This window comes from Hipposideros armiger, unplaced genomic scaffold (genome assembly GCF_001890085.2).
Source record: "Hipposideros armiger isolate ML-2016 unplaced genomic scaffold, ASM189008v1 scaffold_45, whole genome shotgun sequence".
In the NCBI taxonomy this organism is placed as follows: domain Eukaryota; kingdom Metazoa; phylum Chordata; class Mammalia; order Chiroptera; family Hipposideridae; genus Hipposideros; species Hipposideros armiger.
The window spans coordinates 4,066,878-4,080,665 of record NW_017731395.1 but is presented as its reverse complement, the minus strand read 5'-3'; the positions used below and the strand labels follow the sequence as shown (position 1 = coordinate 4,080,665).

The following is a 13,788-nucleotide window of genomic DNA, read 5'->3' as shown; positions in this document are numbered from 1 at the left end:
TATTGTTAATTATATTGACAATGTGGTACAGCAGATCTCTAGAACCTACTTATCTTGCATACAGATGCCCCCCAGGCAGCAGAAAAACTGCTCAGCATCACTAATCATCAGTGCAATGCAAATCAAAACCACAATGACATAGCACCTCACACCTGTTAGCATGGCTGTTATTTAAAAACAAAAACCAAGGGTGTCGGCAGGATGTGGAGACATTTGAACCTTTGTGCACTGTTGGTGGGAATGCAAAATCGTACAGCCGCTGTGGAAAACAGCATGGAGATTCCTCAAAAAAATAAAAACACAGCTAGCACCTGATCCAGCAAGTCCCCTTCTGGGTGTCTACTCTGTGCCTGTTCATGGCTGTCTGTCTTTCAGAAGTTCCCTGCTGGGAAAAGTGTTAAGGCTCGATGTGAACGGGCCAGGCTCAGATGGCAAGCGGTACCGCGTCCCCCTGGACAATCCTTTTGTGTCTGAGCCGGGGGCCCACCCCGCCGTCTATGCCTATGGAATCAGAAACATATGGCGCTGTGCCATGGACCGAGGGGACCCCATCACGCACCAGGGCCGAGGCCGGATATTCTGTGGGGACGTGGGACAGAACAGGTTTGAAGAAGTGGACATCATTGTTAAAGGCGGGAACTATGGCTGGAGGGCAAAGGAAGGGTTCGCCTGTTACGACAAAAAACTCTGTCACAATGCCTCTTTGGGTAAGTAAGACGCTCTCTGGGTGATTTCCTGAATGAAGTGGAGGTTGGGGAATAAAACTGGAAGGGGCCTTTGTTGGTGTCCTGTAGACGGTGCTTCTCACATGGTCCTCCAGCCACTGGTACCAGGAACACCTTGGCAGTGCTTGTTAACCTAATCAGTTTGAATCTTGGGTGGACCGGGGGAGTGGGATTGACCTGGGAGTCTACCCATGCAGTATTTAGGCATACTATTTTGAGAACCACTTGCACAGGATAATTGGTGGCTATATATTTTTATTTATTTCCCAATTGTGATAGCCCAGTGAAACAATATTCCTTATATAATCAAGTAGTCGTACCCTCCTGAGGCACCCATAACCCAGGTGTGCTTTAGGTGTGTTTTGTCATCATGGCTTAGTCCGTCCTCTAAGTTATGAAGCAGTCTTACAGGCCCTCACGATATTCTCCAAAACCTTAATTAAGCCTGAGTATCTGCCATGTCAACCTAGGGGGAAAAACTCAGGTGTGTGGATTTCCAGGCCACTGCCTCACCTGCAGGGAAATTTTCAGCTTTTTTTCTGCTTGCAGAAGCCAGTCAAATGGGAAGCTCACAAATACTGGGGCTGGTTGGTTGAGAAAAATAAACATGGTTATCTGGGTTGCCCATCCTATGGAAGAAAAAGAATAGAGTGTTCTCTACTCAGTCAGGCAATTACATGCAAAAGCCCCCTGCGTCCTCCTCGCAACTCCCAGCTGTTAGCTATGACACTCGCTGTCTTTGTTCCTGGACAGATGACATCCTGCCAATCTATGCTTATGGCCGTGAATTGGGGAAGTCAGTCACCGGAGGGTATGTCTACCGTGGGTGCGAATCTCCAAATCTCAACGGCCTCTACATCTTTGGGGACTTCATGAGTGGGTAAGGGAGGATTGATCTGCCCTCTCTCTTTTGTATTTTAACATTTTTATGAACAAGTTAACTAGATGGGAGTCGGACTCTCATCTCTGTCTTTTCAACTCAAGGAGGATGCGAGGCTCTGCCTAAGTTTTCCTTCCTGTGTTGGAAGCTCTTTCAAGGTAGCCAGCTGGGGCAATTGTTTGTTTCCCATCTCTTAGGGAACACAGACCTTCACTGTCTGATATCCAGTATCTTTGAAACCATTGTCTTTCTATTTTGTCTAGGTTTTAGACTGTGTGGGAGGGTGACTCAGGTCCCTGTTAGCCCACCTTTAGTTAGAAAGGATGTTAATATTTTCATGCTGCAATTTTTGGTTACAGAGATAGAGTCGAGTTAGTAATAGGTCAGTTCTTTTACCACTTGTTAGATTTTTCGGATTTAATTGTTCTTTATGTATTTTACCATTACTCCTACCTCCATTTCCACCCCCATACATGTGACTTGGTTAATACGCAGTGATTCTGAATTGAAGCATATGTATTAGTCACCTGGGGTTGGGCATGTCTTTTCATACAACTTTTCAGGTGACACCCCTGGTTTACCCAACTTCCTTTCCCTTTATTTCTAAAAACCTGCATTTGGTTCAGATAGATGAAGAAGGATATGAAGCATCGATTTCCTACTATATAGATTTAATAATAATAATAATAATAATAATAATAATAATAATAATGGCTACTGTTTTTTGAGCCCTTACTGTATTCCAGGCACATTGGTAAGACATTTGTGTATATTATCTTACTTATCTTCACAAGGCTCTCCTATGGTAAATTCTATTACCATTCCCCATTGTACAGATGAGAAAACTGAGGCTTAGAGACATTGAGCAACTAGCAAAAGGTGAGACAGCTAATAAAAATTAGGTTCGTCTTTAGTAGCGGTTCAGCCTTCCCAGGGCACCAAACTCCTTTCATAACAAAGTGAACTTCCCTATCTAGGTCAAGTGGGTGACTGTGTATCTCAGAAGTAGCTTTTGGGTTCTTGGGAGGGGCTAATTATTGGTCACATGTGGGAGAACCCCATCTTAGTCCTCAAAGAGTCCCTGCTTCTAGGAGGAACAATATACTGCAGGGTGGAAATATGGATGCCTAAAATATAAGGTTTTATTTTTCATCTAGTCGACTTATGGCTTTGCAGGAAGATAGACAGACCAAGAAATGGAAGAAACAGGATATTTGCCTGGGTGACACTGCGTCCTGTGCCTTCCCAGGGCTGATCAGCTCCTACAGCAAGTTTATCATCTCCTTCGCTGAAGACGAAGCAGGTAACACACGTACAGGGTTATCTTATTTCTGCGTTCTGGCACTTAGATAACCGCAGGCATTGTGAACGAAGAGTTTATTATTATTACCGGTGTTATTTAAGTAGCAATGGCCAGTTCTAGTTTCACTATCATTTAGTCAGCTTTTGTAATGTGCTGGATACTGTCCTAAGCACTTTCCATTTTTTATCTTATTTAGTAATCACAATGCCCCCTGGTGTAATTATTATGCTCATTTCACCAATGAGGAAACTGGCTGTGCCAACCTGCTCCTTCTGGGCTGAGCCTCACACTCACTGCGCGGGCCAAAGCAAGGTCTGCGTGTCGGTCTTTTCAGTCCTGGGACTGTGAAGGAGGCGTATGTGCTCTTTCCTTCTTGACCGGGTTCTAATTTGCAACCACAGGGATGTGGACAGGGCCAACAGTGGGGCAGACCCAACGGACCAGGGCTGTTTGTCCTGGTGGTGTCGCCCGGGAGAGAGCACCTTTGATGATCAGCCTCTGGCTGGGCTGGGCTCTTCCCCAACCCTGCCAAGAGTTTGTGAGGCAACTGCTGTGAGCGAACAAGGGGGAATTTCGTTCCTGTGAAATCAGGGGAAAGTCAGACAGATGGGTAGGAGACTACTCACTAGACAAATTAGGCTTATAGTATAAAGGGCATCAGCAAAGCAAGTTGTGTGTGTGTGTGTGTGTGTGTGTGTGTGTGTGTGTGTGTGTGTATGAGAGAGATTGACTCAGCTGTAATAAATGTCCCCAAATTTTATAACCAGCAAACGGGTTTTTTAAATTCAGCTTTACACAATGTATGTTTTTGAAAGATAACATTTTATTCGGCAATGCTTGGAGGCAAGGAAGAGAATAAAATGATCTCTCAGGGTCCCTTCCAGACCTAGGATTCTCTGTAAGTGTAAACCAGAGCCTTCAGGGTTCCCTGAGTATTTGACTTCTTTCTGCTCTGAGCCATGGAGTGGCTGCACAAGACCTTTGCTCGAATAGAACATAAAGAAACCCAGTCAGCTTCTGGGCCATTGTCTCTCACCTAGCTTATGAATGGGCAGTTTGAAATGAATATTTTAGAAGAGCAGAGAAGACTGGAAAATTCAAGCATTCTTAGTAGAGAAAACGCTTTGTGAGTTCCAAATTGGAAGTCCAAACATATAAAAAAAGAGAGAAGCCACAGGCCAGCAGGGAGATGTTCAGTGGAAAATGGATGACGTGAGTGTCACAGGTCTGGTGGGGCCTCTTCCCTGCTGGAGCCCTCCAAGGCTGAAGCTCCCCAGAGGCTGGAGCCCCCCAGAGGCTGGAGCCCCCTTAAAGGCTGGAGTACCCTGGAGGCTGGCTTTCTCAGCGACCCTGGGCTGCCATCTTTGGTGCTTGTTCCTTTATAGAAGGCCCCAGAAACCCTGGCTTCGGTGGTTTGGTTTGTTGTGCCCATTGACTTCTCACAGGAGAAAACAGGCAGTTTTTGAATACCAGTCAGTACATCTGGCAGAACAAAACAAGTGTCCTTGGCTGAATTGTATGGAGTGCACTTGCCAATGTGTGCCTAAGCCAGACTTTGCCCAAGGGCTGCCGTCAAGCCGGGACGCTGTTCCAAAACAAATGATTTTCTTCCAGAGTTCCTTCCCTTTGCGTTTTTGTGCAGATTGATTCCAATTCCCTGCTTGTGTCCTAGTCCTTCCCACTTATAGACCTATTTAGATCTGAGGGTTTTTTTGAGTATTTATTCTTAGTCACCAGCTTCAGATCAGTAATTTTTAGTTGCACCAAACTCTCTGCCTCGGCTATTTCAAGGTCTTCTAGCTGACAGCTGGAATAAATAAACGACCTCAGAGTGAGCGACGGACATGGGGCTGCCCATTGCTGGGTCCCTGTGTTTGGATTTCTGAACGTCAGTCACCGAAGCACTTTCTCAAGAGGGCCGGTCAAAGTGATGATGCTTGCGATAAATGATAAATTCACATTATGTGCATTTTGTTTTACATAGCATATTACAGTTTCTTGGGGGTGTGTGTATGTTTGCCTAAAATATATTTTAAAATGTCAGTTGGCCAGTACAGATGAAATTTGCTTCTAGCTTTTTTTCTCCTTAAACATACGGTGGGTAGGCTATGGCATTTGTAGAGCATATAATTTACATAGACTGTAGTCTTGTGTAGGGAATATGCAATAATGCAGGGTTTTCAATTCTCCTTTTAGACTAGGAATTCTTTGCATGGTTTGGAGGGGCCCCTGCAGAGGGCCACCTGTGTACAGGCGGATGCTTGGCGGACACCCCGTTGATCTCATGGTAGACCCATACAGCCACCTCTAATGGTGCCTGGGGTTTCCAGTCAGAGGGGACAAACTGGCTCTAAGGCAGGTGTGTCCAAACTCCTCAGCCCCCTTCCCAGGGAAAGATGATAAACAGAGCTTGTCAGTACACAAAAAAGAAAGCTTCTCAGGCAACTGTTAGCCTGTGTGTGAGGCCCTGCAGGGGCCATGCACCTCTCAGCACAAGACAAATGTTGATCACCACAAATTCAAGGAAGAAGATTGTTTAACTTCCCTGGTGGTCTGATTATGTCAGTAATTTTGTACCCTAAGCGGTACATTGTTTTGCATGGAAATTTGTTGTTTTATATTATAGGCCTGTAATTCTTAGGAATTACTCACTTAAATCTGTCCAAACAAGAGACTAGTAGGCATCCCAGGTTTGATAAAGTTTGAAATACAAAATCATAAATTATAATATAATTATTACCTGCAGGGAGCAGGCAAGGGACTTCTCTGGGACACTGCAGTGTAATCCCAAGTGTGGCTCGGGGTTACCGCTTCTGGCAGTGAAAAGTAACCCCGAGCCACACTCAGGATTACTGCCAGGGTGGTTAATAACCCGGAGCTCCCTAAAGCTCTAGGTGATTCCAATTTGCAGTTCAGTAGACGTTTTCTTCCATACAGTTGAGAGAGCGCGTAAGGCACACAACAGAAAGTGAATGAAATTCAGTGCAGTGGCGCAGACATTGTGCCGGGGTCACAGAGCCATCCGCCACAGCACTGGCTCTTAAGGAGTAGGGACCTAGGAAAGGAAGAGGAACTGCCGATTACCGAGCACTTTCTAATGTAAAACCTGACAATCAGGTGAGGTATTATTATCCCCACTTGAGAAACGAATAAATAACGGGAGGGTGACACAGGTTGGGAGGTGGCCCAGAACAACGCAGCTAATAACAGGTGTTTGCAGAATTCAGACTCAGGTTTCTCTAGCTCTACAGTTGGCCTCATAAACCCTATACTATACTGTCCCTCCCAGGTAACTGCAAAACGAGTTGGAATGAGGTAGTTAACTCTGAGAAAAAAACGGCATTTTCAGGGGTTCAAACAGGAGGAAACGGGAGGTATCAGGGGCCCCTACTAAAAGAGATGAAGGCGGGCGTGGGTCGAGGTGATTTTGGTGCGGTGTGGAGAAGACCAAGGGGAGAGGCTGAAGAGTGTGATGGTCACAGGAGATAAGGAGCGAAGGACTGAAGAAGGTGGAAATCAGGAAAGAGGGAGGCAGGGGTGGGGGGAACTAACGGCCTGGAGAAGGGGCAAGGCCAAGGGACTAATAAATAGCGCTCCGCTCGTAGAGCGCCTATTTCCAGGTTTCACAGAGAAGCGTCACCAACAGGAAAGAGGAGGGAGGAAACGGAGATTCACTGAGGCGGAGTTTCTGAGAGCAAAGGGATGATAAAGCAGAAGCCCTTTTGGTTCAACGAACAAAACAGAAACATAGCTCTGCGGGGCCACACTCTGAGCTCCTCTTTGGGGGCTTGAAGATGGACCTTGTCTTCTAGTCCAGCGAAGGCCCAGCTGTCAATCAGAATCCCGGGCTCCCTCCCTCGGGGCTCACTGCCCATCAGGGTCATAGCCCATGCTGAGGATTGTCTGCACGCCCACCTCTGTGTCTCAGCCCTGCTTCGTGTCCCATTGCTGATGTCCTGTCCTCTTTTCTCAGGGGAGCTCTACTTCCTGGCCACCTCTTACCCAAGTGCCTACGCGCCACATGGATCCATTTACAAATTTGTTGACCCATCAAGGTAAGATTTGGTCTCATTCTCTTCTCAGGTGCATTGTGATCAGTCCTTATCTCCACGGCAGGTCATAAAAAGAGTCCTCACGCCCCAAGAATTACCAGAAATTACCAAGGAAGCAAACCTACGCTCTAGATGAAAAGCAGCTTGGTCAAACACAGTAGGACGATGCATCTGTAGGGATTATGGAGTATTTGGGAAATGATCTCTTTGCGATTGGAAATGAGGAGTTTGAGCCTTTCCAGGATGGCTAGGCTAGACCTGTGGCTCTGGTTTTGTTTTTTGTTTTTTTTTGTTTTTGAAATATGCTTCTGGAAACTTTGGTCTAGGATCATCTGACAGTGGGTGTACACCTCTGACCCCCTGAGTATTGCAGTATTGCTGCCCTGCCCCCCGGGTTTGGTCGAGGCTCCAAGGTCTTTGGCAAATATCTTCAGCCGTCAGGTTCCCCAGTGTCTGCCCCTGCCCCTTGCTGGAATTCACTGGCAGTATTTGTTCACTTGGTGGACTCTGTGTTGTTTCATCTGCTTCTTTGCCCACCTCTCTCAGAGGCTAACCAACTGATGAGACAAAAGTTGCAATATAGCTTCCCATTTGTGAGGTTATTGAGTATCTGGTCTGTACCTGGGAGGGTGACGCAGTGTATCCATCGGAGAGCTCCGGGCAGGCACCGGATTTATCTCAGGATTCTTGCCCAAAGCACGAAAGCCTCCCCACGAATCAGCTTGAAGACAGGCCCACAGAGGGAAACTTCTCTCTGAGACTTCCATCACCCGGACCTGGAGTGGTGTTCAGAAGACATTTGGTAAATAAGTCCAGCTGTTGGCCGCGGCCCAGGAGCCAGCCCAGCTTGGCTCCACTTGGCAGAGGACGCTCAGAAGTTCTTGGAAGGGGCTCAGGCCGTGAGCCTTTGCCTGGGGTGCTCTCCTGACAGCAGGACTGCCGAGCAGCATTGCCAAGGGGTGAAGTTGGTGCTGGGCTGTTTCCACACTTGGATCTGCTCCATGAATATCTCCTGTGCTCAGGGGACGGGGCAGACCCAGGCTCTTTAAAGGGCTCCTGGTGGCCAGTCAGCGGGTTCTGTTCTTTCTAGTAACAAGTTTTTTTGTGTGAATCCCTTTTACTTTCCTTTGTTGGTTTCCTGATTTAGTTGGAGGATAATTTAGCCCCCCTCTGTCACAAGCGCAGCCATGAGCGGTCAGTCATCAAGCAACTGTGAAGCCTGTTCCAACATGTCCTTGCTCATTCACCTTTCTGTCCAGTTGACATTTATTGAGCTATTCCTGTGTCCCGGGCACTGTGCTAAGTGCTGTGCACGTAGGTTCTCACTCAATGCTGACAGAACCCCAACAAGGCAGGCTAACACCCTGGATCTGAAGATGAGGTAACTGAGCCCAGCTCAGTTAAATCACTTGTACAGCTAATGAGAAGCGGCCGAGGACAGGAAGTCAGCTTTCTTTGTGGACCAGTCATTCCCACACCGCCTGCCCGCTTCAGTTACAGTTACCTTGAATTGTAGCCTCCTTTTTTGCAGCTTCTGTAGCTGTGGCTCCAAGTCCACTCCGTTTACTTAAGTGGCCTGAGCACACTAAATGCACCCACCCCAGTGTTCTGAGGAGCAGTTGATTTATTTATGTGTGAATTTTTTGCCCTTCCATCTTTTCCTCCTGCCCTTCCTTTAGAGTCATAGAGCCTTGAACCTGGTTTTGAGTCTTGGCTTTGCCACTGATTAGCTATGTGGCCTGGCACCTGTTTATTAACCTTTGTGTGCCTCAGTTTCCCCTCTGTACAGTGGGATAGTAACAGCACCTACTTTAAAAAGTCATGGTGAGGATTCAGTGAGTTTTACTTATAACGCAATAGTACAATGCCTAAGCACCAAACAAGTGTTTGTTAAATAAATAATATTACTTTCTTTTCTCACCTGGGATGGGGGTGCTAGCAACAAGAGATGGAGTTGGAGTGAGGCTAAGAAGGTGGCGGGGGGGACTGGCTGGAAAGTCCCATCTCTGCTCTGAATAGCAGCAACACTGCTAGTCACCAATGTCCCTTTTATTTTAGAAGATGCACACGGGGGACAGCAGTGTACTAGTAGGCAGAGAGGCTGGCACCACCTAAGGGGCTGTGCCATGAGTTCTTGAAGGGATTTTCTTTAAAGGGAACCACCACCACCATCTAAGGAGTATTTGTTATGTGCTAGGCACCATTCCAAGTTTTTTTGTTGTTTTTTTTTATCTCATTTACAAAAATTTCAAAAGTGATTTATCAGTCACTTATGGTGCTCCAAATTCACAGTTCTTATCCTGCAAGGATGGGTACAATCACTTTTGCTATTTTATACGAGTAGTTGTGGAAATTGAAACTTACCAAGGTTTACTTGCCCGTGGTCCCAAGGATTTGAACCCAATTCTGTCATCCCCATAGAAAAGGGAGGGCTGAACTTTATTCTTGCACGTGTATGGCTTCTTGCACATGTGACCTTGACTTCCTGGTCCCATCGTCAGAGTCTTGTGTCCTCACTGTTTCTATCTGTTTTTAGGCGAGCACCCCCAGGCAAGTGCAAATACAAGCCAGTGCCGGTGAAAACCAAGAGTAAGCGGGTCCAGTTCAGGCCACTCGCCAGTGAGTCTGCCTCCATCTTGGGCTCGGCTCAGGTCTGGGCACTGAGGTGCATGCACAGTGCCCTCTGCAAATAAATGTGCTGCAGTGCTGTCGGGTGGGAGGTCTTATGTTCTTACCTATGCTTATCCCCTGGATGAGGGATGTAACTTGTGACTTACTGTCCATCTTCTCTGCATAACATTGTGAGTGGGGGTAACACCTGCTTCTCCTGTGACCTGTTGTCTATCCTTCCTTCCTTCCTTCCTTCCTTCCTTCCTTCCTTCCTTCCTTCCTTCCTTCCTTCCTTCCTTCACCTGGCACCATTCATTTAGTACTTCCTCTGGGACAGGCAGTGTGTTACACCCTGGGGATACAGCCATGAACTTGACCTGCAGGAGTTCAGAGTTGAATGGAAGGGGGCCAGGTAGTATAGGCAAATAAAGAAGTAAATACAGCACTGAGGTTTGGTACAGAAGGATGTCCAGTGGGCTGAGAGGCCCCCAAGTGTGAAGGACTGCTTCCTTGGTGTCTGGTGGGTAGTCAGGAACGACTTGTAGAGGAGGTACACTGTCTTAAGGGATCTATTCCAGAGCGATGTGTCACTGGAGTGACCCTATTAAAAAAGTAATATATTTAGATCAAAGCCAGTTAAGGGAATTAAAAATACCAATTTCAAAAGAATTTATATTAAAGAACCCTCGTGCCGTCATAGGTTTCCTGGGTGGGGCTTTTCCTAGAGCTATTTCCCAGGACTTTATTTCTCACTAAATAAATGCTTGTTTCCCAGAGACGGTCTTGGACTTGCTAAAAGAGCAATCAGAGAAAGCTGCTAGCAAATTCTCCAATGCAACCTTAGCTTCCAGTCCAGACCGGGCCCCATCTCTGAAAGGCTCCTCTGAGAAGCCAGCTTCTCCCACACGAAACAGGAAGACATTTCGAGGGCCTGGTGTAAAGAAGGGAGCCAGAGTGTTGTCCCCAGGCCCCCATGGGAAGAGGACGAAGAGCCAGAAACCCCACCATGGTAAGGTGAGCCAGCCAGCACGGCAGAGGTGAGCTGGAAGAAGTCTCCCTCGGCCTTTTCTGTCACGGTAGCCGACCAGGGGACCTGCAAGGGCAGAATCCCATCACCACAAGGAACCTGCTGCTTCTGAACTCGGACCTTAGACATGTGGGAAGCTGCGGGTGGAGGGGGGGAGGGCGGGGCAGACAGGAGAACTTGACTTAAGGCCTGCATGGTTGTCCCTCCATGAGGATCTTGCTGTCTGAACAGATGCCCCTTGTCTGCTTCTGCGGGGGAACTAGATCTCCCGTGGCCCATGCATCCCGGGGGCTGTGGTGGGCACTAGTCTGTAAACCTGCTGGAAATGGCACCGTGTGTCTCCATTTTTTTTTGGTGAATGTCTACGACCTAAGGTACTAAATCAACACTTGCTCAAACGGACACATAGCTCTCGATCTCCTGGACGCTTGGCATTAGGTAATCTGGTGTGCCTCACCAGTGTTTGCCTGAGAACCAACCGTGTTTCGCTCCGATGCCTCATCCCAGGTCTAGGAGAAGGCCTGTGGTGATAGGTTTCTACGGAAAGCCCTCTAAAATGGTCATCTCCTTTGCAGGTTCAGTTCTGTACCTCCAGCGCCTACCACATTGCCTTGGCAAGTAGCATAATAAACATAATTACATTTTGAGTACCTATTATGTGCCAGGTTTATCTACATTATCTGAAATTGCTCTATAACCTCTGTTGAAGATGAGGAAAGTGAGGCTTCACAAGGTAAGCGACTTGCCCTAGACCAGGGGTTGGCAGACAGCAGCTCACGAGCCACATGTGGCTCTTTGGGTGTATGTACATGTGGCTCTGAAGTAAAATTGAAAATGAAATTAAAACTATCACACTTTCATTTATAAAATTGTTAAAGGATATTATTCACATAATGGTGATTTCATTTGTTTTATGGCTCTGGAATAATTTTTAAATTGTTGTGAGGGACAGGATTGGCTCTTTCGTCTCAAAAGTTGGCCGACCCTTGCCTTAGACCACAGCGGCGAGGGAACAGGAAACAGGGACGGCTGGACTTGAACCAGTGTTTCTTTCACTCTCCTGTGCAACTGCCTCACTGGAGCCCCGCCAAAGAGGGCTGGTGGCTTTTCACTGGATATTTGAGGAATAAAAGAGCTAAGAGAGGAAATGATTTCTGTCTGCATAAAGTTTTCTGGATCCTGCAGAGAGCATCCAGAGCACTGTAGGCAATTTGATTTACAGAGAACAAAAGCCTAAATTACCCCAGTTGTTAGGGACTTCTAGAGGTCATGTGATCACTACTTTACATGGGGTTGGACATTCCCTGCACAGAGTTTTTAGATTTCCAGAGATGCAGATACCATGTTTTTCTTTAGCAATCTCCATTTGTAGGGTAACCTAAGCTAACCTAATCTAAATGCATCGAGCCTCTCTGATTCTTTTTCTCTGATTTTGTCTTTATGAAAGATGCAAAACACTGGTCATCATTTTCTAAACATTTTTAGATCATTCAGCCTTCTTCCCTTGCCCTTTCTCAGAGTTTTTTTTTTCTTCTTCTTTTCTTTACCTATCTTTATAGCTCTTAGGAACCATCTCCAGATAGAAATGAACTTCAGGATCTGACCAACCCTGATATTTTACAGTTTTAACTTGTTAAATGAAGGCATCAACATAAGAGATTAAACCCTGGATCATTTTGTTGAAACATGGCTGAAAATCCTGGCTCAGTTCAGGGAGATTGGATCCAACCTCTGGACCAAGTATTTGAACTCACTCTGCCTCATTTCCCCCAAAGACATGTGGCAGAATAGGGTCTGGCCTGGAAGTGTTTTGAGCTCTGGGGGAAAGGTGCTCAGAACTCATGTATCAAAAGAAAGGACTGTACCCACCAGGTTCGAGGTGTTCTAAGCCCAAGTTTTTTTCTTTCTTTCTTTTTTTTTACTAACTGTCTTACTTGATGACTCAGTAACCCAGAGTAAGTAGTAAGTAGTCTTGGTATTAAGGTATTTGAGGATCTGAAATGGCTTTGTAAAAAGACATTCAGTGTTAGTAAAGTGCTGACCCTTCTGTGAAATTATGAGTATTTTTCTTGCCTCAGTCGGGCCTATTTCCTCAAAGCACTCTCAACACTTCATCTTCACAGCATTTCTAGCGGCAGATATCCTGACCACAGAAAGGCGAAATAACTAACAAAACTATGAGTGTCTTTCTCCAGAACTAAAATCTTGCAACCAGACAGAAAGGCTTAACAATGGCATCACTCCCAAAGCTAACTCAATGAAAGGCATGCCTTCCCTTTTTCTTTGTGGAATTTAAGATTGTGTTGGGGAGAGATTTAATTTCATCTCAACCAATGCCATGCTGACTGCTTGTCACTGCATAGTATCGGGCTCTGGGAGAGCCAGAGATGAAAGGAACGCTGCCTACTAGTTTACCTGGTGTGAGCCCAGGTTAAGAATTAACCTGAGCTCAAGTTCACAGGGCTCTGGCTTGCTAAACCTGCCTCATCCAACAGACATATGAGAGCTGCAAGTGGAAGCCACACGTGTAATTTAAAATTTTCCAGTAGCCACATTAAAAAAATGTGAATAACGACTATTAAGTATTTTTATTGAATCCAGCATATCCACAGTATTATTTCACCACGTAATCCATAAAAAATTACTGGTGGGCTAGTTTACATTCTTTTCTCGGAACTCAGTTTTCTAAATCCCACGTATACTGGACTCCTTTGCACAGCTCAATCCCTGCTGGCCACATTTCAGTCACTCAGTGGCCACATGGGGCTCGTGGCTCCTTGACAGACAGTCCTGGATCAAGCCGTAGCCCTGAGATGCGGGAAAAGAAAAGAAATCGCGGGTGGGAGCACTCATGCATTCAGAAAAGACTTTTCTGGCTCTGCAGTCACGCGCATTCTGGAACTCAGGAAATTAAAAAAAAAAAAACCCCAAAAAACAACAACGGAGAAACGAGAACGGCTGCAAACATTAGCTTCCCAAGCGGCCCGGGATGTGGGTGCACGGGAGTCCCACGCCCTCCCTCGAGAAGCGGGCAGGAGCCGGGCAGGAGCCGGGCTGGACTGCAGGGCCCAGGCCGCCACGTGGCAGCCACCGCGCCGGCTTCCTTCCGGGCCACGCTGGCCACGCTGGCCACGCTCGGGGTCCCGGCCGAGCGTGGGGACGCTCCCCCGCCGGCCACGGGCGAGGACAGC

At 46.8% G+C, this 13,788-nt stretch overlaps 1 protein-coding gene across 1 annotated transcript in view; it reads left to right on the top strand.

Moving 5' to 3' along the window:
- The window catches only part of HHIPL2 (HHIP like 2), an 18,197-nt gene extending 7,017 nt beyond the window's left edge, over positions 1–11,180 (top strand). The window contains exons 4-9 of the mRNA XM_019639599.1: positions 376–707; positions 1,479–1,605; positions 2,763–2,908; positions 6,882–6,963; positions 9,497–9,579; positions 10,346–11,180. Of these exons, the coding sequence (XP_019495144.1) occupies positions 376–707; positions 1,479–1,605; positions 2,763–2,908; positions 6,882–6,963; positions 9,497–9,579; positions 10,346–10,611 (1,036 nt within the window). The 3' untranslated portion in view covers positions 10,612–11,180. The remainder of the gene's footprint in view (positions 1–375; positions 708–1,478; positions 1,606–2,762; positions 2,909–6,881; positions 6,964–9,496; positions 9,580–10,345) is intronic.
- Positions 11,181–13,788: the final 2,608 nt, after the last annotated feature.